The 24,784-nt window shown below is 34.6% G+C and overlaps 1 protein-coding gene across 1 annotated transcript in view; it reads left to right on the top strand.

Moving 5' to 3' along the window:
- Positions 1 to 24,784, top strand: part of LOC126882595 (mitoguardin) — a 100,429-nt gene that overhangs the window by 60,695 nt on the left and 14,950 nt on the right. The window contains exons 3-5 of the mRNA XM_050647568.1: positions 2,302 to 2,605; positions 18,054 to 18,250; positions 21,436 to 21,627. Coding sequence (XP_050503525.1) covers positions 2,302 to 2,605; positions 18,054 to 18,250; positions 21,436 to 21,627 — 693 coding nt within the window. The remainder of the gene's footprint in view (positions 1 to 2,301; positions 2,606 to 18,053; positions 18,251 to 21,435; positions 21,628 to 24,784) is intronic.

Here is a 24,784-nt window from a genome sequence, read left to right as displayed (position 1 = left end):
ACTATTTTTGACCCCAGAATGTGTGGTATAATTTATGACCAATCTTTTCGGGACACCCTGTATATTCGTGTTTTATTAATGATTATTTAAATACATATGTATAGATATTAATATAATCGGTATATTAAATAAAATAAAATCAGTTTTTTAGACGGATCTTTTAAATATTGAAAGATGGAAATTGGGCCCAATAACAATAATACTTATTTTTCACTAATTTAATTGTATTTATTAACAAAATAGGTAATATTTTTCTCATGGGCATCTTTAAGTGCGTCACAGTTTTTTGATTTGTTTCTAACTCATTAAATTGTATGTGACAGAAAAAAGGCACGTCTGTAATTAAAAACATTTATAACATTTATTTTAGTTGTCGATAGATGGCGCTATAATCGAAAAAAAATTATGAATTATATAATATATCTACGAATATAATCTGTACAATTTATAAGACTATACAGTCCGTCTAATTTACTTACCGTTGCACGTCATTATCTACGCCAGAGATCTAAGTTGACAGTTGCCAAAGTATAAAAAAATCCTGAATCAATTTTAAATCAAATAGATCATATAATTATTGTAAACGTAAAACAAATTCCAATGGGAAGGTTAGGAAATCGAGTGAATGTGCGTAATGGAAATTGACCGGCATAAACTATATATTATTTTTATTATTTTACTGTATTTATATGTATATATTATTATAAAATGTAATTTTTTACTTATTACTAAATTGTCTGGCTAAATAGGTCTTAAACCTAAGGCAAAAAAAAAATAAAACAAATACGTTTAGTAAAGAATATAAACAAATATGAAATGTCATCACCGCAACTATCAAATAAATGTTACCAATTTATTCTAAAATGTCACCTTCGTTCGATTACAGTTTCAGTGTGTTCCGAACAAATGTGCTTCATAAAAACGCTTTATAATCCATTTATATAAATTAAATGAAACATATTATTTCTACGCGTATATAATAAAATATGTCTAGTGGCTGTTATTCCATTGTACTCGGCAAAATGATTCTAAAGAAGAACACACCTACCGCCTAAATATTTCGTGTTGGTATCATGTGACGTCACAGGCTATGACGCGGATGACGTGCAACGGTGAGTAAATTGGACGAAGTATACAAATCAAAGAAAATACCATTTTATAAAAAATGCAATAAACACAATTGATTTGTTTTTATGCCAAATTGCAAATAAAATGTGACAACTGTCAGATTTAACATGTCATGTTAGAATAAATGTTATAAATGTGTATTATCACGGACTTACCTTTTTTCTATCATTTGTGACGCACTGAAAAATGCCTATGAAAAGGACTCTATATATTTTTTATACAACATATATTGCTACTGGACTGGGACAACAAAAATGGTACAACAATCCTTAAAGCAAGCATTTAATTTAATAAGCTGGGATTACCAAAAATGATCAGGGCGAACAAAAACAACATTTATGTAATTTAATGTTTTGTATTTTGATAAATTGTATGAAGAAAAATTTGGAAGTACACCGCAAGAAAGGCTGAGAGAAACAAATCACATGGGGAACAATTAAGAGAGATTTCAAGAGAAGAACTGGTAGAAGTGTTACGAAAATTAAAGATAGATAAAGCTCCAGGCTCCAGGGGAGGATGAAATTCCACCAGAAATGATCAAATATTTAGGAGAGAAAAGGAAAGACTGGCTGTGAACAATATGCAAAGATGCATGGAAGGAGAAAAGGATCCCAAAAGATCAGAAACTCGCCCGAAAAGGGCGAGGAAACTCTATGTCACTGACATGCGGAAATAATTAAAAAAATTATTTTGGTAATTTTTTAAATCTCCAAAAAGTATATGATATAAACCTCCTTCTTCTCTTCTTCCATTGATTGGATGCACCCAATGTAGGCGATTACATCTCTGTTTTTTTGTTACGGCGATAAATTAACCATAAAGCCAAAATTTTGCCCGATTCATTCTACGCCCTGTACTTTCTACGACAATAAGATGAATACTGTAGTAAAGTGTGAAAGTCCGATGAGCACGACAAACGGTCGTACCACCGTTTGTCGTGACGACCAAAGTCGTAAAGTATGAAATAGGCCTTATTGTTACACCCGGTATGCAATGACACTTATCTCTTTAACAATAATATGATTACATCGATATTCTTGAAGAATAAAGTTATAATATACTAAAAAAATCACTAAAATCGGACAACAGGTTTAGGAAATACGAGACATCAAAAATGTCCCATTTTTAAGGTGGTGAGTTAATTTTGATGCTTAGTGTAGTTACTTATTGTAGGTAGCAGATCTTCGAGAATTTGAAGAATTTTCAGAATACTTTCCGGATTTAGAATCCTATCCTCTATACCAAAGCGCCTTGAGGCAAGTAGAAAATGGAGGAATCCCATGTAGGACGCTCAGAACGGAAATCGTGAAATGTGGCTCAGACGGCGAGTATTTAGCAAAGCTACATTGCCTTCGGTTGGCATTTCAGCACATGCTCAGAGACAGAATGACATACAATTGGTTCGTTGACGCTGGCAGGCAGATATTGGCAGACTTGCTTCTGTACGCAGATAAGGATCCTAAAGATTTTTTAATAGGTAAGAAATGTGAAAATTATTTTAACTTGTAAATTTTTATACATTATTTGTTTGCTACTGTCAGCTCATCACAAATCCCAAGAGAACGACAGTTCTCGCATGTGGTGCACAAACCCCTTACACGCGACACTATAATTTATTTATTTATTTATTTAAGAAACAAACAGGCAAAGCCTAATTACATGTTTCTACAGTCGGAAAAATGAAAGAATACCCATGAACGAACATATAAAACACGCTGTATTTTCCTGTCATAGTGTCACAAAGAAAATTGTCCAGTGCAAGTACATGTAACAATAATTATTACATGTACTTGCTCTGGCCAATTTTTTGTCTGACACGGTGACAGGAAAATACAGCGTGTTTTATATGTTCGTTCATGGGTATTCTTTCATTTTTCTTACTGTATACATTATTACAACGATTATATTGAAATCAAATGACAAAAAAAGGAAAAAAAAAAACGTAAAGAACTTAAATATTATAAATGTTATAAGGTGTAAACCTATACATATAAAAAATAAAAAAAAACCAAAAAAAACGTTTAATAATAAAAAAAGAAGAAAAAAAAAAGTGCATTTATATCAAGAACAGAAATAACCTGCGTATACCTATTGGGAGCTCACCATGACAGCAAGTATTTACCCACATATTTGGTTGGTTTTTGATGTTTTGTTTTTGAAAGTATATACCGGGTGGTGAATTGGAAAACGGGCCATAGGAAACTCAATGTAAAATTCTAAATTGTTGAATTCCTGCTTCCCTAATTATTTTACATCAAAAGTCATGAGAAACTATTTGTAGAGGATTAAAATCTGTATTAAAACCAAAAGTTAAAATTGTTCTACGATTTAAAGGGAGTCCAAAATTTTGAAAAAAAAAATACATTTGCCATACCTAAGTAAGTGCGTAAAAGTAAGGCCACACGTTACTATTTCTGACAGTACGCAAACTATTGACTGAATAAAACATCTTTATTATTACTACTTTCTCCTCAACTGAGGACATCTTTTCGACTTTACTGTTTTTTAAACAATAAAAACGATAAAATAAAAATACTGACAGTTCAAAATATTGTTAATATAATAATTTCATTTTGACCGAAGGCAACCTTATACACATTCTTGCATTGTGTGTGGCCTAAATTTGCCAAATACTTTGATAAAATTTATTATATTATACAAAATTTTGGAATGTGTTTAATTCGTAGAACAATTTTAACAATTGTTTTCAATAAAGATTTCAATCCTCTATAAATAGTTTCCCATGTCTTTTGATGTAGAATAATTAGGGAAGCAGGAATTCAACAGTATAGAATTTTACATTGAGTTTCCTATGGCCCGTTTTCCAATTCACCACCCTGTATAGATGTTAACATAAACTTAAAATAAAATATTCAACATAAGTATGTGATAATATTAAGAGTGAGGTACTAATGTGACAACATTTAATCATTAGTGTATATCCCTTTGATTTCACGCTTAAATTTTGGTAGATTTGTGTCAAATATATTTACAGAAAAAAAGATGTCATTGTGTATATGACATAGTCGAGTTATCGGTCTATCATCATTTACCAAAAAAGTCTGTTGACGAGGGCGTATACTACGTGGTTTTACATAAAGGTTTATTTGAGACATAAGATAGGAGCTATCGATTAAATAATTCAATATTTTAAAAAGAAACGTAATGGCAAAAACTCTTCTTCTATACTCAAGTTTTATTATACCAAATTCTTTTCTGATAGGATCATATGAAGCATATTCGGGATTGGTTCTATGTTTTTTAAAGTACAAATATTTTAAACATTTGTTTTGGACTACTTCTATAGAACGGTTTAAATTTAGCTGTGTAGGATTCCATATTACATTAGCAAATTCAAGTTTACTACGCACTAGAGAAAAATATAAATATTGTATTGTTTCAGTGTTTGTAAATGCATACAAGAATAAAAAACCGCTAAACGCCGTAAAAATGAGTGGCGCATACAATATTCCAGCTACAAAAGATCTGATATAAAAATTACGTGGCGCGAAAATGTATTTCATTTTGATGCAAAACAAAATTCTAGTTTTATTTTAAAAGATTTTTCCATAATATTTGCTAAATTTGAAGTAAACGCGCCACAAAAGAGTAACTTTGATACAGTTTGAATTTTGAAACTCTTTTGTGGCGCGTTTACTTCAAATTTAGCAAATATTATGGAAAAATCTTTTAAAATAAAACTAGAATTTTGTTTTGCATCAAAATGAAATACATTTTCGCGCCACGTAATTTTCATATCAGATCTTTTGTAGCTGGAATATTGTATGCGCCACTCATTTTTACGGCGTATAGCGGTTTTTTATTCTTGTATCAGGAGTTTTTCAAGTTATTTACTGTTTAATATATATATAGCTGTGTAACAGCGTAGCAAGGGGCTGCGTGCTAGACATGACATGGCTAACTTCAAGCCAGTCAACATGGTTGTCACTTGTATGATTTATTGTATTTGAGATGTTTAGTAAGTTTTATAAAAATATATAAGTTTACTCAATACTATGATTGTTTGACTCATAACCCATTAAATAAAGTAGTTTAAACATGGCGCAGTCAAACAGCTAGTTGGGTTACAGTTTACAGTCGAAAAGCTAAATTTATAGCAACTTGTACACGAGGTACCATACATAACCTACAATGGCAGTGATGGGAATAAATGTAAAATTACCACCAGATTTTGACCTGCAGGATCAAAATGCTGCAAGCGAATGGAAGTTCTGGAAGACTAGTTTCGAAGATTATTTACTAGCAACGGGACAAGACCAGTCAGCAGATAAAATGAAAATGTCAATTTTAAGAAATATAATTGGGGCTGAGTCTGCCAAAATTATGTCCACATTCGAGATCCCAGAAGCCGAAAATAACAAGTATGACTTGATGATATCACTAATCGATAAGTATGTTAATCCAAGGATGAATGAATCATTTGAAAGATACAATTTTATCATGAGGGTCCAGAAAGAAGGAGAGTCGTTTGAGCAGTTTCTTACTAGTTGTAGACATTTGATTCGAACATGTAATTATAATGAAATTGATCCAGAACAAACAGCCGAAGATAAAGCTCTGAGAGACAAAATATTAATGGGCATCAGAGATCCAGTTACTAGAGAAGCTCTATTGAGAGTGGACAAACTTACCCTACAAAAAGCCATCGAATTTTGTAGAACTAGTGAACAAAGTAAGAACCAAAATTTGAAATTTCATACCGAAAGAAAAGATGTAGACATAGGAGAAGTTCGTAAAGATAGGTACCAGGGCCATAGAAATTATAATAACTCTAGAAGTAAAGCGAATACCAATGAAAAATTCAAGTGTAAAAGATGTCAATCAACTCATGGGGCCAGAGAATGTCCAGCGTATGGAAAGAAATGTAAGAAATGTGGGCTTTTAAACCATTTTGCAAAGTCGTGTAGAGTGAAGAATATTGATGTCATAGATGAAGATAGCAGTGATGGATCAGCTGATAGTTTTGTAGGAAATGTCAATAAAGTATACCAAAATGTAAGTAGTCAAAATATTTGGGATGAAATTATAGAAATTGAAAACAAGAGAATTAAAGTAAAACTTGACACAGGTGCAGATGTAAGTATAATTCCATTAAAAATTTTTAAGAAAATTGATAAACAATTTAAAATTAGGGATAATCATTATGTACTGAAAGGGTTTGAGGGTACTCAGGCTAAAACAATGGGTGTCGTAAATTTATTTTGTAAACATAAAAATAAGTATGTTTACGAGGATTTTACAATTATTAATGGGGCAACTCGAGTTCTTTTAAGTGGTAAATTATGTATTGATTTGGGGTTAGTTAAACGAATCAACAATATTGAGAGTTGTGGTACTGTAGAATTAGCAGAAAGGGATAAATTTATAAACCTTAACCCTGAAGTTTTTAGAGGTCATGGTAAATTTTGTGGTAAACATAGGATCACTACAGTAGACAATTTTGAGCCAGTAAGTTACCCACCTGTAAATGTACCTGTCGCAATTAGAGATAATTTAAAAAATGAATTAGATAGGTTGACAAAAAGAGGGGCAATTGTCAAAGTTAACGAAATTGACCCCAGGGCAAGCATAAACCGCATTGTTATTGTGGAAAAGCAAAATGGTAAGTTACGTTTATGCTTAGACCCATTAGATCTAAACAAACAAATAGTCCACAAACCAAGAGTAGTACATAAATTGGAAGATGTTTGTGCACAAATGATAGGTAAAAAGATATTTTCTGTATTTGATCTCTCTGAAGGGTATCATCATTTAGAACTTGACGAGACATCATCATGGAAATGCTGTTTTGCAACTTCTTATGGAATTTTCAGATATAAAGTATTGCCATATGGATTATCAAATTCCCAAGATCTGTTTCAAGAAGTAGTAGAAGATAAATTTAAAGGTATAGAGAATTTATTGATTTGTCATGATGATATGATTGTTATGGGAACAACAAAAGAAGAACATGATACAACTGTTAAAAAAGTGTTAGAAAGGGCTAAAGAAGTAGGAGCAAAGTTTAATGGGGACAAATTTCAATATTGTCAAGAAGAGGTCAGATTTATGGGTCAAGTTTTTTCACATAAAGGGATGCAAATAGATCCTGACAGAGTGGAATCACTTTGTAAACTTGAAAAACCAAATAGTAAAGTAGAATTACAAAGAATTTTGGGCGCATTTAATTACGTTAGACGGTACATTCCGAACATGGCTGAACATATTCAACCTCTTTGTCAATTACTTAAAAATAATGTAGAATGGGTGTGGCTCCCGTCACATCAAAAATGTTTTGATAATTTAAAGAACATAATTTGTAAATCACCAGCGTTAGTCCCTTATGATCCTAATCAAAAAATTATTTTACAATGTGATGCATCTAAAAATGGTTTAGGTGTTTGTATGTTCCAGAAATATGATTCTATTTTAAAATTAGTAGCTTGTGCATCACGAAATATGAATGATAGTGAAATAAATTATAGTCAGACTGAGAAGGAACTATTGGCAATTTATTATGCTACTCAAAAATTTCACAATTTTATTTATAATTTTGATGTTGACGTTCAATCAGATCACAAACCTATAATCTCCATTATGAAGAAGCCAATTTCCAAAATTGGATCAGTTAGACTCCAACGTTTAAGGCTTAAACTTCTCAAGTACAGATTAAATGTATATTTTGTTCCTGGGAAAGACATACATTTTGCTGATATGCTATCTAGGTCCAGTTTAAATATAGAGAGACATGACCCAGAAATGTTTGAAATGGTCCACTCAGTGAGTAAACATTTACCTATGAGCCAGGAAAAGCAATCTGAGTTAAGACTAGCTACTAGCCAGGATGAGGCATTAGCAGTAATTTTTGATTTTTATTATAATGGGTGGCCAAAAGAAAAAAATGTTCCTCAAGTGTGTAAAAAGTACTATGGTATAAGAGATTCACTGTATTTTGAAGCTGGCATCGCATTTATTGATGACAAAATAATTATTCCGAAAAAACTTAGGCTTGACATGATAAAATTGCTTCACAAAGGCCATATAGGAGTCAGTAAAACTATAAACAAAGCCAGGAGTATATATTATTGGCCAGGACTTAATGATGATGTGACAAACTATATAAAAAAATGCAGGATATGTGAGAAATACAGACCAAATAATTTTAAAGAACCAATGATGCCTCATGACATTCCCAGACTAAGATTCAATAAAGTTGGTACAGACATTTTAGAGTATGGTTCAAAAGCATATTTAGTAATTGTAGACTATTTTTCACATTGGTTGGACATTTCAATATTAAAAGATAAAACCTCCAGTTCAGTAATCAACTCATTTCAAGATACTTTTAGTAGATTTGGATATCCAGAAATTTTAATTGCAGATAATCTACCATTTACTTCGGTAAAATGTAAAAATTATTATAGAGAAAAAGACATTACAATTATGACATGCACTCCACATTACCACCAGAGTAATGGACTTGCAGAAAAAGCAGTCAATATAAGCAAACAAATTTTAAGAAAGAGTAATGAGGAAAATGTTGATTTTAGAGATTTAGTGATGGAATATAATAATACCTGCATAATAAATCTTGATGCATCTCCAGCTCAAATTTTACAGAGCAGGATCCTGAGAGGACAATTACCAACTACAGCTAATAAATTAGAACCTACAATCCAGAAACAAGTATATAAGAATTTATGCAAAGAAAAAGAGAAATTACAAGTACGTTATGATAAGACAGCACGAAGAAAACCAGTAGAGTTTAGAAAGGGAGATAGGGTAGTAATAAGAAGTTCAAAAGATAATTATTGGCGTAAAGCAATTGTGTTAGAAAAGGCCAATGAACCTAGATCATATTGGGTGAAAAAAGAAGATAACAATAAAATTATTAGACGGAATTCACACCAAATGAAACATTCATACACCACAACACTTGAAAAAGAACTCATTTTAGAACCCGAGTTGTACCCTGATATTCAGTCACAAAGTGTTCATAAAGATACCACTCACATTAACGTAAATGATAGTGTTAATAAAACCATTAGTTGCCCAAGCCCAAATGTAAAATCAGTACCTACATTGAGTCATAAAGTCAACCCAAATATTGAGACTTCTAACAGTTATAAGACGAGAGTTGGTCGTAATATAAAGACCCCTTATAGATATCGATCTTAGGGGGAAGGTGTTTAATATATATATAGCTGTGTAACAGCGTAGCAAGGGGCTGCGTGCTAGACATGACATGGCTAACTTCAAGCCAGTCAACATGGTTGTCACTTGTATGATTTATTGTATTTAAGATGTTTAGTAAGTTTTATAAAAATATATAAGTTTACTCAATACTATGATTGTTTGACTCATAACCCATTAAATAAAGTAGTTTAAACATTTACAAATTAAATATATGAAGTTGAATGCAATTTTTCTCGATTACACGTTAAGTTTTATAAATGGTCACCTTTGTCGCATTATCTGCCAAATGATCTAGTGTCCATCGAATGTACACTAGATTGTTTTCTAGTCGAAATAGATTGAATAAAAATATTGGGATGGCCGGTAAATTAACTCGGATTGCCCGTTGCAGATCAAATTTAGCGTCGTAACCACTACAACTACATAAACCATTTCGGGAATAATCGTTTTTTGGAGTATACTTTTGTAGCTTAATAACTTCTAAACGGCTTAACCGATTTTGATCACTAAACATGATCGAAACGTATTGATAAGTAGTATCTGATGCATCTAAGGTCAAGTATGAAAACTAAAGCTATTACAGGAATTATTGAGCTTGAAAACCCGTTTTTCCCATAGGAAATAGATTTGATCATATTTATGAAGCATATAACTTAAAAATTCGAATTTTCCCGGATATAAGGTAAACACCGTTAGATTCGTCTAGAGTCCTTCTACAAACGATCAGTTATTGGCGCAATTTGTAGGTTGAAATTTTGAGTAATTGTCGAAAACCCAAAATTTTCAAAGTTTAGTTTTTCAGTTTTTAAGAACTTAATTAAACAAGCTACATTTTCATATGTAAACATTTTTTTAGTATCTCTGATGCTAATCTTTCTATTCTGAAGAAAATGGCATGTTTTATCAAACTACAAAAATTCGTTATTCGCTTTTAACTCCATTTTTTTTAAACTAATTGTTTTAAGCCGGTCAAACTTCTGTAATCTATTAAAAATACATAAATAAAAAAATACGGAATAAGGCCGATGACTAATTTTAATTAGGGTGGTAATTAGGGGGTTGTTTCCAATAACTTTTTGACTGAAAAAATAGGGACTGGCATTCTGTTCATTATTAGTCACTTAATTTTTAAGCTACAGACTTTATTTTTTATTTTTGAACATAAATGTTTTTAAACAGTTAAAATTAGTTTCTATAAAGTATCCTCGAAAAATGCATAGTTTTTCCGTCTTTTGACTTTGAAACTATAATATTTAATATTTGACGAAGAAAAGCTAACATATAATAAAGTACAGCTCGATTACTATTATTGGTCTTAAAGAAAATTTAAAAAAAAACTTAGTTTCTCTTTTAAAAGGTATATATTCGTTAAGTAAAGTTGTTTTGATAAAACAAAAACTTTTTGAGTTATTAGCAGAAAACTGATTAATACCATTGATTTTTTCGACATAAAACTAACACTTTCAATAACCAATAAATCGAAAACTATTAATTTTATCAAAAAAATGAATAAAACATTTTTTGCTTACAATGAATATTTTTACCAACATTTGCGGTTAAAATATAATAAAAAATTTCCACCCCAAGATGGGGTGGCAACCACCCCACGGTGAATACCGTCTGCAGCGTGGTAAGTTCCAACGGAAAATGGACCTAGTTACTCTATAGGAGTAATACTAATATAAAAATAAAAATGTATACCATTTTTATTCAGTTGCAATGCGAAGCCAAAACTGTCTTAATTTTTACTTAGATCAGAGAGTGCAGCCAGCACTTTTATCGACGATTTCACCTCTTGTTAGAGGTTCATCAGAGACTGCATAGGCTGCTTTCTCTGGTCCAGGTAAAAATTTTCGACATATTAATCCCCCATTGCAACTGACGAGAAGGTAGTAGGTTGTTAAATAAAAGACTAAGTTTTTCAACCTAATGAAAATATTTGTAAATTAAATATTTTTAAAAGATTTTTAATTGAAAAACATATTCGCCCATCTTCCTGGTGACACCTCCAAGGCTTCTACAATATGCAAGCCAAATGGATGCTGCAGTGAAGACAAAAGGGAAGGAATTCTACACTATGCAATTCACAACCCCCGTCTGCAGCGTGGTAAGTTCCAACGGAAAATGGACCTAGTTACTCTATAGGAGTAATACTAATATAAAAATAAAAATGTATACCATTTTTATTCAGTTGCAATGCGAAGCCAAAACTGTCTTAATTTTTACTTAGATATCAGAGAGTGCAGCCAGAACTCTTATCGACGATTTCACCTCTTGTTAAAGGTTCATCAGAGACTGCATAGGCTGCTTTCTCTGGTCCGGGTAAAAATTTTCGACATAATAATCCCCCATTGCAACGGACGAGAAGGTAGTAGGTGCGTAGCGGCATCTGCTAAATAAAAGACTAAGTTTTTCAACCTAATGAAATAATTGAAAAACTTATTGGCCCATCTTCCTGGTGACACCTCCAAGGCTTCTACAATATGCAAGCCAAATGGATGCTGCAGTGAAGACAAAAGGGAAGGAATTCTACAATATGCAATTCACAACCCCCGTCTGCAGCGTGGTAAGTTCCAACGGAAAATGGACCTAGTTACTCTATAGGAGTAATACTAATATAAAAATAAAAATGTATACCATTTTTATTCAGTTGCAATGCGAAGCTAAAACTGTCTTAATTTTTACTTAGATCAGAGAGTGCAGCCAGCACTCTTATCGACGATTTCACCTCTTGTTAGAGGTTCATCAGAGACTGCATAGGCTGCTTTCTCTGGTCCAGGTAAAAATTTTCGACATATTAATCCCCCATTGCAACTGACGAGAAGGTAGTAGGTGCGTAGCGGCATCTGCTAAATAAAAGACTAAGTTTTTCAACCTAATGAAAATATTTGTAAATTAAATATTTTTAAAAGATTTTTAATTGAAAAACTTATTGGCCCATCTTCCTGGTGACACCTCCAAGGCTTCTACAATATGCAAGCCAAATGGATGCTGCAGTGGAGACAAAAGGGAAGGAATTCTACACTATGCAATTCACAACCCCCGTCTGCAGCGTGGTAAGTTCCAACGGAAAATGGACCTAGTTACTCTATAGGAGTAATACTAATATAAAAATAAAAATGTATACCATTTTTATTCAGTTGCAATGCGAAGCCAAAACTGTCTTAATTTTTACTTAGATCAGAAAGTGCAGCCAGCACTCTTATCGACGATTTCACCTCTTGTTAGAGGTTCATCAGAGACTGCATAGGCTGCTTTCTCTGGTCCAGGTAAAAATTTTCGACATATTAATCCCCCATTGCAACTGACGAGAAGGTAGTAGGTGCCTAGCGGCATCTGCTAAATAAAAGACTAAGTTTTTCAACCTAATGAAAATATTTGTAAATTAAATATTTTTAAAATATTTTTAATTGAAAAACTTATTGGCCCATCTTCCTGGTGACACCTCCAAGGCTTCTACAATATGCAAGCCAAATGGATGCTGCAGTGAAGACAAAAGGGAAGGAATTCTACACTATGCAATTCACAACCCCCGTCTGCAGCGTGGTAAGTTCCAACGGAAAATTTTCTTACAAAATTTTTTACCTGGACCAGAGAAAGCAGCCTATGCAGTCTCTGATGAACCTCTAACAAGAGGTGAAATCGTCGATAAGAGTGCTGGCTGCACTCTCTGATCTAAGTAAAAATTAAGACAGTTTTAGCTTCGCATTGCAACTGAATAAAAATGGTATACATTTTTATTTTTATATTAGTATTACTCCTATAGAGTAACTAGGTCCATTTCCGTTGGAACTTACCACGCTGCAGACGGGGGTTGTGAATTGCATAGTGTAGAATTCCTTCCCTTTTGTCTTCACTGCAGCATCCATTTGGCTTGCATATTGTAGAAGCCTTGGAGGTGTCACCAGGAAGATGGGCCAATAAGTTTTTCAATTAAAAATCTTTTAAAAATATTTAATTTACAAATATTTTCATTAGGTTGAAAAACTTAGTCTTTTATTTAGCAGATGCCGCTACGCACCTACTACCTTCTCGTCAGTTGCAATGGGGGACTAATATGTCGAAAATTTTTACCTGGACCAGAGAAAGCAGCCTATGCAGTCTCTGATGAACCTCTAACAAGAGGTGAAATCGTCGATAAGAGTGCTGGCTGCACTCTCTGATCTAAGTAAAAATTAAGACAGTTTTGGCTTCGCATTGCAACTGAATAAAAATGGTATACATTTTTATTTTTATATTAGTAAAACTCCTATGTATTACTCCCTGTTACCACAAACGAGGCTCTGACGACCGAGTATCAGCGGAATAACTGTAACAACTGGAATTAAGGAAATGTAATTCCGATAAAAACCGGCCAACACGTCTTGGCAAGCGCGGCAGGTTTTAAAATCACGCCAAATACCCCCTAAAACAAAATGAAAATGTCTAAAAGTGAAGTACCCCAGGCGACTAGGAAAAAACTTCCAGAATCTCGCACTAAACTGATAGTCTGTCCCACGAACTCGGATTCTGGGGGGGACAAGATTATGACAAGTAAACATACCAAACCTAGAAAACCCTTAAAACTCAACGTCGCTACATATAATGCTAGATCCCTGGCAACTGAAGAACGAATTATAGAGATGGAAGCAGAAATGTCGAAAATTAAATGGGATGTGACAGGCGTCAGCGAGGTAAAACAGAGAGGAGAAAGCCTGAAAAAGCTGAAATCAGGTCATTTATTCTATCAGATCGGTAGTGAAACTGAAACAACAGGAGGCGTTGGCTTCTTTGTACATAGAAAGCATGAAAGCAACATCATATCAGTAAAAAGTTTCTCTACTAGAGTAGCTTCTTTAACCTTAAAACTAAATAAACGGTATGCCTTAAAAATCGTACAGGTATATGCCCCAACAAGTGACCATGCGGACTACGAAGTAGAGGAATTCTACGATGACATTGTTCTAGCCTTAAATGATACAACAACACACTATACCATAATATGCGGTGACTTTAACGCTAAAATGGGGAGAAAGGCAGACGATACAGAAACATCACTGGGAAAATTTGGTTTGGGAGATAGAAACGAACGCGGTGAAACTTTACTTAGTTTCCTGCTGGAGAAAAATCTATTTCAAATGAATAGCTTCTTCTACAAAAAAGAACATCGTAGATGGACGTGGCAGAGCCCAAATGTAAAAACTAGAAACGAGATCGATTTTATAATCACCGACAAGAAGCAAATCTTTAAAGACGTTACAGTTCTAAACCAGTTTTCAACAGGTAGCGACCACAGAATGGTAAAAGCCTCTATAGAAATAGACCTTGGGAAAGAGAGATACCGCATGATCAAAAAGAAGTCCACAACTACCTGGACCGAGCCTAAAAATATAAATGCATTTGAAGAACATATCAACAGCATTCTCGAAAGCGACAGGAATACAGACCTAAATGTTAACACCCTTAATGACATTATAATACAAGCTATAGAAGAAAGCCAGAAGACACACTGCCAAAAGACATCACATAACAAAAGAGTAAGCCCCCAAACACAAGCATTAATGGAAGAGCGGAGAAAAATGCAAAGTAATAGAAATAAAGAACACCACGAAGTTAGAGAGATAAGTAAAAGAATACAAAAATCTATTAGGACGGACAACCGAAAATATAAAAACGAACAAATTCAACAAACAATTAAAAATAACAAGAGCCTCAAAGTTCTAAGAAGAAAATTAACAAATGGCAAAAAAGAAATTACCAAATTAAAGGATAGAGATGGAAATATCATCATCAACAGAGATGAATTATTAAGGGTAGTAGAAGACTTCTATACAGAACTGTACAACAGCCAACAAAACCATGATGAGTCACTAGCAGATTCAGGAAAAAGGTTAGTCAACCAAGGATCGGAATTGATGCCTGATATATCAACAGACGAAATCAGGAACGCATTGAGAAAAATGAAAAGAAATAAAGCTCCGGGAGAAGACAATATCGTTATAGAAGCCGTAAAGATTGGAGGAGACAGACGTTTAAACAACATAAGGAATTGTTCAACTTATGCCTGCACCAAAGTGAAACACCTACAAGATGGCACAGTGCACTTACCATCTTATTACACAAAAAGGGCGATCCAACAGACCTCGAAAATTATCGGCCCATAAGCCTATTAGACCACCTCTACAAGTTATTCACAAGAATAATAACTAATAGACTGGAAATAAAATTGGATTTTTACCAACCCAGAGAACAGGCGGGTTTTAGGAAAAACTTTGGCACTAACGACCACCTACACTGCATAAAAGGAATTATAGAAAAATCTATCGAATACAACCGACCATTGGTCCTGGCTTTCGTAGACTTTCGCAAAGCATTTGATACGATTGAGATTAACAGCATAATGAGAGCATTGGAGGAAAGTCGTATAGATTATCGGTACTCCAAACTGATAGCGAACATATACAATAATGCAACCATGGCCTTCCGACTACAGAAAGATACCAAATCTATAAAAATCAAAAGAGGAATTAGACAGGGAGATACTTTATCTCCCAAACTCTTTACGGCAGTCCTTGAACATGCTTTCAAACAATTGGAGTGGGACGCCAAAGGAATAAATGTCGACGGTGAAAGTCTCTCCCACCTACAATTCGCAGACGACATAGTTCTTATAACAGACAACTTAAAAGAGATTAGAACTATGCTTACTGAGTTAGATGCCGCCTGTAAAAAAGTTGGTTTAAACGTAAATTTTGGAAAGACACTATACATGACAAACCTGGTACCAAGCGAAAATCCAAAAGTCGACGTCAACGAAATAGCATTGGTCCATAAATATAAATACTTAGGGCATGAAATCCAAATTGCCAGGGACAATCAAACTGCTGAATTACAGAGAAGGATTACCTTAGCATGGGCCGCATATGGAGCTCTATCAGATATCTTCAAGAGCAACTTGCCAAATTATTTGAAAAGGAAGACGTTCAACCAATGTGTGCTTCCAGTCATGACTTACGGCGCTGAAACATTATCGTTAACCCAGGCCACAGCAACGAAACTTAAAGTGGCCCAAAGAAGAATGGAACGGTCACTACTTGAACTGACTCTCAGAGACAGGGTCAGAAACGAAGAAATCAGAAGAAGGACAGGCGTCACAGATGTCATAGAGCGAGTAGCATGGCTGAAGTGGAATTGGGCGGGTCATGTAGCCAGAATGAAGGACGGGAGGTGGACCCAAAAAATTACAGTGTGGAGACCAAGAGAAGACAGAAGAAGTAGAGGTAGACCACCTACACGATGGACAGACGACGTCAAAAGGATTGCTGGGAATTGGTTGCAGAAAGCCCAAGACCGACAAAATTGGAAGAAATTAGGGGAGGCCTATGTTCAACTTTGGATGCAGAAGGCTGGATGATGATGATGATGATGATGATGATGATGATTACTCCTATAGAGTAACTAGGTCCATTTTCCGTTGGAACTTACCAACGCTGCAGAAGGGGACTGTGAATTGCATAGTGTAGAATTTCTTCCCTTTTGTCTTCACTTCAGCATCCATTTGGCTTGCATATTGTAGAAGCCTTGGAGGTGTCACCAGGAAGATGGGCCAATAAGTTTTTCAATTAAAAATCTTTTAAAAATATTTAATTTACAAATATTTTCATTAGGTTGAAAAACTTAGTCTTTTATTTAGCAGATGCCGCTACGCACCTACTACCTTCTCGTCAGTTACAATGGGGGATTAATATGTCAAAAAAATTTACCTGGACCAGAGAAAGCAGCCTATGCAGTCTCTGATGAACCTCTAACAAGAGGTGAAATCGTCGATAAGAGTGCTGGCTGCACTCTCTGATCTAAGTAAAAATTAAGACAGTTTTGGCTTCGCATTGCAACTGAATAAAAATGGTATACATTTTAATTTTTTTTTCTGTGTTTGAAGAGGGGGTCAGGGCCGATTCAGGACCAGTGTAGTTTGCTACTTTTGACCACCCATAAGCCATCTATAGGACTTGGTAGGTACAAAACGACATATTTTTGGGGGCATATATCTTCGGTTCAAGAAGAGACAGGAGAACCGCAAATACACCAAATCAATAGTGCTGAGTTAAACTTTCAAATGGTGTCAAAAGTCGTCAGGATCAGACATACACACCGCTTAGTATAGCCGAAAAACTGAAAAACTAAACTTTGAAAATTTTGGTTTTTCGACAATTACTCAAAATTTAGACCTACGAATTGTGCCAATAACTGAGCGTTTGTAGAAGGGCTCTAGGCGCATCTAACGGTGTATACATCATATCCGGGAAAATTCGAATTTTTAAGTTATAGGCTTCAAAACTATGATCAAATCTATTTCCTATGGGAAAAACAGTTTTTCAAGCTTAATAATTCCTGTAGTGCCTTCAGTTATTATACTTGACCTTAGACGCATCAGATACTACTTGTCAATAGTTTCAAACTCATGTTTAGTGATCAAAATCGGTTAAGCCGTTTAGAAGTTATTAAGCTACAAAAGTATAATCCAATTAACCATTATCCCCGAAATTGTTTATGTAGTTAAATACTATTGTACTTGTTAAAAAAACCGTATTGGGTTCAACTACATCCGTACGGCAGTGTTCTACCTACGGCCTTGACTGCAACCCTACACTTCTATTTGAAAATCTGCATTTTTAAAGAGCAGACAGTTGCAAGAAAATAGGCTTTAATCAGTTTTTAGTATTCATTTTTATTCTTATAATGTTTTCTAGGTTACGAGCAAATGCTTAAATACACACAAGATGCCCAAAACTGGCGTGATGTGGAAGAGGAACTAAGCGCTAGAGGAATCAAAGCTTTAACATTTTTCGACATTGTATTAGACTATATTTTGATGGACGCCTTTGAGGATCTAAACAACCCCCCTTCATCTGTTACAGCTGTTATACAAAATCGCTGGTTATCCAAAGTAGGTACCTATCAGTTATTTCATTTGATTTACAGATTTACTATAAGTATTTAAGTAACATCACAAGTTAATGCAGATCCTCAAGAAGCTTGATATAGACCAAAAAGTACCGAGATGCATTGAAAACTTGTACTGGTATCAGACAGCACAATTAAAAATAGACAATTCTATATCCAAACCCATACATATAAGAAGGGGTGTTCGGCAGGGATGTGTGCTTTCTCCTCTTTTATTTAACATTTATTCGGAAGCCATATTTCAAGAGTCTTTGGGAGATGCAGAGATGGGAATCAAAGTGAATGAGGTATTGATCAACAACATACGATATGCAGATGATGCAGTCTTAATTTTTTGACAACATAGCAGATCTTCAACAACTTGTCACTATAATCGGAGAATACAATAAGCGAATGAGATTAGAGATTAATGCCAAAAAGACTAAATTCATGATCATCTCCAGAAACTTGGATGCATTTGAAAACTCCACCATAGCATTGAATACTAAGTCAATTGAAAGAGTGAGCAAATTTAAATACCTGGGAACGTGGCTTTTTGAAAACTGGGCATGGACAGGGAAGTAAAATGTCGTATTGAGCAAGCTCGACAAGCTTTCGTAAAATTCAGGAAGGTACTTACCTGTTCAGAGTTCGATTTTACACTGAGACTAAGGTTTACTAAATGTTACGTGTGGTCGGTGCTGCTATATGGCATAGAGGCCTGGGCACTCAAAACGAGGGATATAAACAGATTAGAAGCCTTCGAAATGTGGCTTTATCGCCGTATCCTAAAGATACCATGGACAGCGAAAGTCACAAATGTAGATGTCCTTAAAAGAATCAACCAAGAGCCGCCAACTTTTCGAAAACATCAAGAAAAGGCAAACGGCGTATTTGGGTCACATCATGCGAAACGAAAAATACTAGTTCTTTCAACTTATAATCCAGGGTAAAATTGAATGAAAGACAGGAATAGGACGCAAGAAAATGTCCTGGCTCCGAAACATAAGGCAATGAACAGGAATTAACGACATACAATCTCTGATACACATTGCAAGAAACAGAGAGTTAATGGAAAATGTGATCGCTAACATTCATGCGTGGATTTGCATCTCATCTGAAGAAGAAGAAAACTTAAGTACATCCAAACTTCCTGAAATAATAAGTTTGTAATTAATGTCGACAACAATTCAAGCAAGCTGTTAGCTCAGATATAAATATCAAACGGACGACGCTTAGTAAAAATATTCCATCGGTGCATTTCAGCTTGCCTATCCGAATTGTCATCATTTCTGTACTCGTATACTGAGTAAAGTGTAAAAACAAAATAAATGGTTTCGTTTTTATTCAAATCGAGTCTCTTGCCATCCTCTGACACCGTGTTTCTGGCTCTGGCTCTATCCATTATCAAAGAGGTCAGTCTAACGATCATCATCATCATCCATCCTTCTGTATCCAAAGTTGAACATATGCTTCCCTAATTTCTTCCAGTTTTGTCGATCTTGGGCTTTCTGCAACCAATTCCCAGCAATCCTTTTGACGTCGTCTGTCCATCGTGTAGGTGGCCTACCGCTACTTCTTCTGTCTTCTCTTGGTTTCCACACTGTAATTTTTTGGGTCCCCCTCCCGTCCTTCATTCTGGCTACATGGCCCGCCCAATTCCACTTCAGCCATGCTACTCGCTCTACATCTGTGACGCCTGTCCTTCTTCTGATTTCTTCGTTTCTGGCCCTGTCTCTGAGAGTCAATCTCTGAGAGTCTAACCATACTCCGGTGTAAATATTTGAATATTTATACCAACCTCTCGGTGCGTTTTGATTCAAATCAGTCTTCTTACGAAGCCTCTTTGATAACGGGTAGACCCAGAAACAAGGTGTCAGAGGATGGCAAAAGGAGGAAATGGTACAAAGGTGGGTATACATCGAAATGTTTTAATGTTTTAAAAGTTTAATGCCTGAGTAGACAACAACCCTTGGAATGAAAAAGAAGATTACAGATTAACATTTATTTTATTTTTTTTGCAAATCAGGTCTAATTAAATAATTATTTTAAATTTTAACCATTTACACAGAGAATTTAATAATCTTTCATAAGCTTATCCAGGTGATGTATTCTATACTTAGCTAATATAATATAAATATTAAGGGGGTGGGTACGTATTTTCGGCTGCAATGCTATTCAAATGGGGATTCATTTTTTTCGAATCCTGAGAAAAGTAATAAGTATTTTTGAAAAATTTAAACGCAGAATGAAAGATTACGTTCTTACCGAGAGCTGAAGGTCCCCCCTGAAAACTTCTATAATGTTTATTTTAATCAATTACAGGGGTGAAAAACTAAGAGAAAATGTAGTGTGATTTTTAATTTCAAATATCTCATTCAAAAGAAACTTTTTATTTATTCTAAATTCTAAGCGACTTTTGCCCTCGATAATAATTAAGTCTTTCATTCTGCGTTTAAATTTGTTTAAAATATCTATGAGTTTTTTCAGGATTCGAAAAAAATGGACACCATGTCCGTGGTGATATTTTCCAAATTGAACATTCGCTATCTTTGTCATACAACGCACAGAGTTAAATAGAATATGATGACAAGACACTGAAAATTTTAAATATTTGACATGGCAGCGGGAATATTTTGAGTTTTTGATTAAATAATATTGATAGTGTATTTGATAAATAATTGATTTAAGACGTGAACTTAATAAAAAGTTATCTATTGTTTAATATTTATGGAAGATCCAAGCAGAGAATAGATCAGGATATATTCTGTGATCAAGTATTTTTTTGTTAAAGATGTTCAAAATTGTAAGCGTTCTATAGTAATAATATATTATTAAAATATCACTTTAACACTTTTCCTCTTTTCTCGATTGAGTATTAGTTTTTTTGTACATATAAATTATTACAATCACTGAATACATAGTTAGTGAAAAAATTATCATATTTCTTAACTGAATTAATAATTTGCCATTATACAAATAACAGTTATCCAAGAACATTCAGAAGACATCTCTTTAAAGTTAATGATGACATTGTCAAGTAGAATGACATTCTAGTAATGTTTACATATCCATACCGGTGTGAATTTTACTACACGTAATTTGCCGTGTAAAGACAGAAAAAGTAGAGATAGCCGTAAAATATTTGCGAATTATGTACCGAGGGCCTTAAACAAAAACTATTTTTAGGGTTTTAAAGAAACTGCTTTGACTACTGCCGTTTGGTCGGTACTGAAGGCGAAAAGAAGAAGATTAAGGTTTCCAGATGGATTTATGGCTCATTTTTATACGATATCCGAACAACTTTCTCCTTTATTGGCGTGGGGCTTTCTGGGTTCCGACGAAATGCTCAAAGAAACTTGTGTATATTTCAAAGACCAGGTGAGTATTTTTCTGTGACTTTTCTCAGAAATTTCGTCTACACTGTGACCTTTAAATAGTTTATTTTATTTAACTTATTTATCCTTTAAACCCTTGTCAGGCGGTCAAATATTTGATCAAATTAGTTTGAGCAAACGAAGATGACTTACAAGGCCTACTACAAAAATTCAAAATAACTGCCGAAAAGTATAACCTGACACTACCTACAGAGAAAACCCAATCGATGGTAATATCCAAGAACCCAATTAGATGTAAATTAGTAGTGGACGACCATAAGATCGAACAGGTAATGGATTAATTATAGATACTTGGGTGTGGAAATATCTAGCGACAGGCATCTGTGGCAAGAAACAAAACAGCAGGCAACGAAATCAGCGAGAGCGAGAATATCTGTTTTTTTGAGGGATATAATCTGGCAGAATAAATTATATATGAGCACCGAAAGCAAAGTCCGCATTTATGTGTTAGATCCGTACTGACATACGCAGCTCAGACAAGGGCCGAGACAACAAAGACCAAACAAATAATGAGAACAACAGAGATGAAAATCCTAAGATCCATAAGAGGTATCACACTCAGAGATAGAATACGAAACGAAGACACATTGAGAGAGCTAGGCGTTCAAGACGTAGTGAGATGGACAAGAGCACGACGACTCATGTGGAGAGACCACATAGATCGGATGGACCCTGAACGTATGGCGCATTGGGCGAAAACACAGAAGCCCAACACCAAGCAACCCATAGGAAGACCCAAAAAACGATGGTACGAGAGCTGGAGCCCCGGATCGCAGCAGAGACTGTAACAGAACAAACAGGACATAGTCCTATTACAAGAAGAAGAAGTTTGAGCGAACCAAAAAGATTGGCAGCAAGTGACGTCATATCCTGAATTTGATCAAATTAAGTTCATAGTTTCATATTAAGAACAATATTACTGATAATTATGTATAAGCAAGCATGGAAAGGCAGAGAGATGGAAAGAGCATTTTCAGGAGATGCTAGGCACGTCCAGGGATAACGCAGATGAAATTGTCGAAAACCCGCAGAATATAGACTTGCATATATCTTGTGGGCCCCTTCCAACACGGAGATAATGACAGCTAATCAAATCTCTGAGAAATAACAGGTCCCCGGGAATCGATAATATTGCTGCCAAAATACTTAAAACTGATCCGCATCTAACTGCTGAAATTTAGCTCCCCATATTCCGAGAGGTGTGGGTAACAAACCGCATTCCAGCGGGCTGGAAAAAGATGACACTATAAAGCTTCCAAAAAAAAAGGCAACCTCACACTGTGCAAAAATTGGAGAGGAATAACCTTGCTTACCGCCAAATAAAATTTTCACGATCATCATACTTAAAAGATTAACAAACAAGGTTGAATTTGGAGCTAATCAAGCAAGTTTTAGACCAGAATCCTCCTGCACAGACCACATTAATACTGTGAGGGTAATAATGGAACAATCGGTTGAATGGAACAGTCTCTACATGGTTTTGTTGATTTCGAACGTGCCTTGGACAGGTTATCTCATGCTGCTCTATGGAAATTTATAGAGCTAAGAAACATCCCGCACAAAATAATTTCCATTATAAAGTCACTGTACACGGAGGCGAAATGCAGCGTGACACACAATGGGATCAACAGTGACGAATTTGACGTACTTACTGGAGTCAGACAGAGATGCGTGCTTTCTCATTTTATTTTTAACATAGCTGTAGACTATGTTCTCTCCAAACTAGACTCCAACACAAGAGTGATAAAATGGACGTTAACCACACGCCTAAGCGATCTAGAATACTCCGACGATATCTGCTTATTATAACAAAGGTTCTAAGATGTGGCTAACCAATTGGAAACACTTTCCACTGAAGTCAATAAAATAGGTTTTAAAATCAATATTAGTAAAACCAAGTCCATGAGAATAAATGCAAGGAACAACACGCTATTTACTATCGACAACATGCAGATTGAAAATGTGGAAAACTTTACATATCTTGGAAGTGCCAGAACAGAAAACAGAGGTACAGAAGACGATATTCGTATGAAGACGAAAAGTTCAACAAGCATTCAGCATGCTCAGCCCTGTTTGGAGGTCTTGAATCGGGTAGCTCTTTCAGGACGACAGACTCAGTAAAACACAGGTTAAAAATAAAGTAAATATATTTACGATAATTATATACAGTTCAAAATAAAAAAAATAAAATATAACTCTATCATCTGCAAAAGAAAAATAACATCGTACTTATTACTCAAAACATAATAGTAGGGGAGGGAAGTATGCTAAATTTGCAGTTACTCGAGCGATATGGAGACCTATTGGGTTGTGAAGATTAGGTCCTAAAACCAAAAAAAGTTAAGTAAAGTTTTCCATTTTAGTGGGCGCTTGAGTGTGTAAACAATTATCAAAAATGTAAAACAAAACAGTCACATGGAAATACTCGTGCGCGTCAGATTTTCATAGTGTATACCCACTATGTCTTTCTGATAACCAAAAGACATTAATCTGACGAGTAGTGAGGGAAAAAAAGAAGTTATTCGAGCGTGTCAGATATTCAGAGTGGGTGTTAAGTGAACTCAAAAAATAATCTTATTCAAATATCTGATGATTCGGACGGGGCCAAAAGTCATGGCCGATTTTTAAAGATGTAAAAAAATGAGACCTCCTAGAAATAATCGTCCTTAATAATAATCTGACAATTATATGGAGGACAATTGTTAATCTGACAATTTGAAAAAATTTTTTGTTTTTTTTTATTAATGGATGTTGAAAATAATATACATATATATGTACAATTATATAATTTATTGATATAAAACTAGGTAAAGAAATGTTAAAATTAAGTAATTTATTCTTCATCCTCACTGGATTCGTCTTCGAAGTTGGTTTCCATTCGGTCACTTTCTTCGTCATCTCGTGTTTCTGTAATCAGGAATGTTTATGAACTTGTGAATTATTTTTTTATTTATTTTATTGTTGTACGTCGCCGAACTCTGGAAAATATACCTAATAAACCAATTAAAGATTAAGGCCATGGAAATGAATTATTATAGACGATGTTCCGGCTCACTAGACTTGATAGGGTGAGAAGCGAAGATATTACAAAAAAAATGGAAGTTGATCTAGATAATATAATAGACACGATCGAAGCCAAA

The sequence above is a fragment of the Diabrotica virgifera genome, chromosome 3 (genome assembly GCF_917563875.1).
Source record: "Diabrotica virgifera virgifera chromosome 3, PGI_DIABVI_V3a".
NCBI classification, from domain to species: domain Eukaryota; kingdom Metazoa; phylum Arthropoda; class Insecta; order Coleoptera; family Chrysomelidae; genus Diabrotica; species Diabrotica virgifera.
Note: the sequence above shows the minus strand (reverse complement) of the source record. Positions and strands in the feature narration are given on the sequence as shown.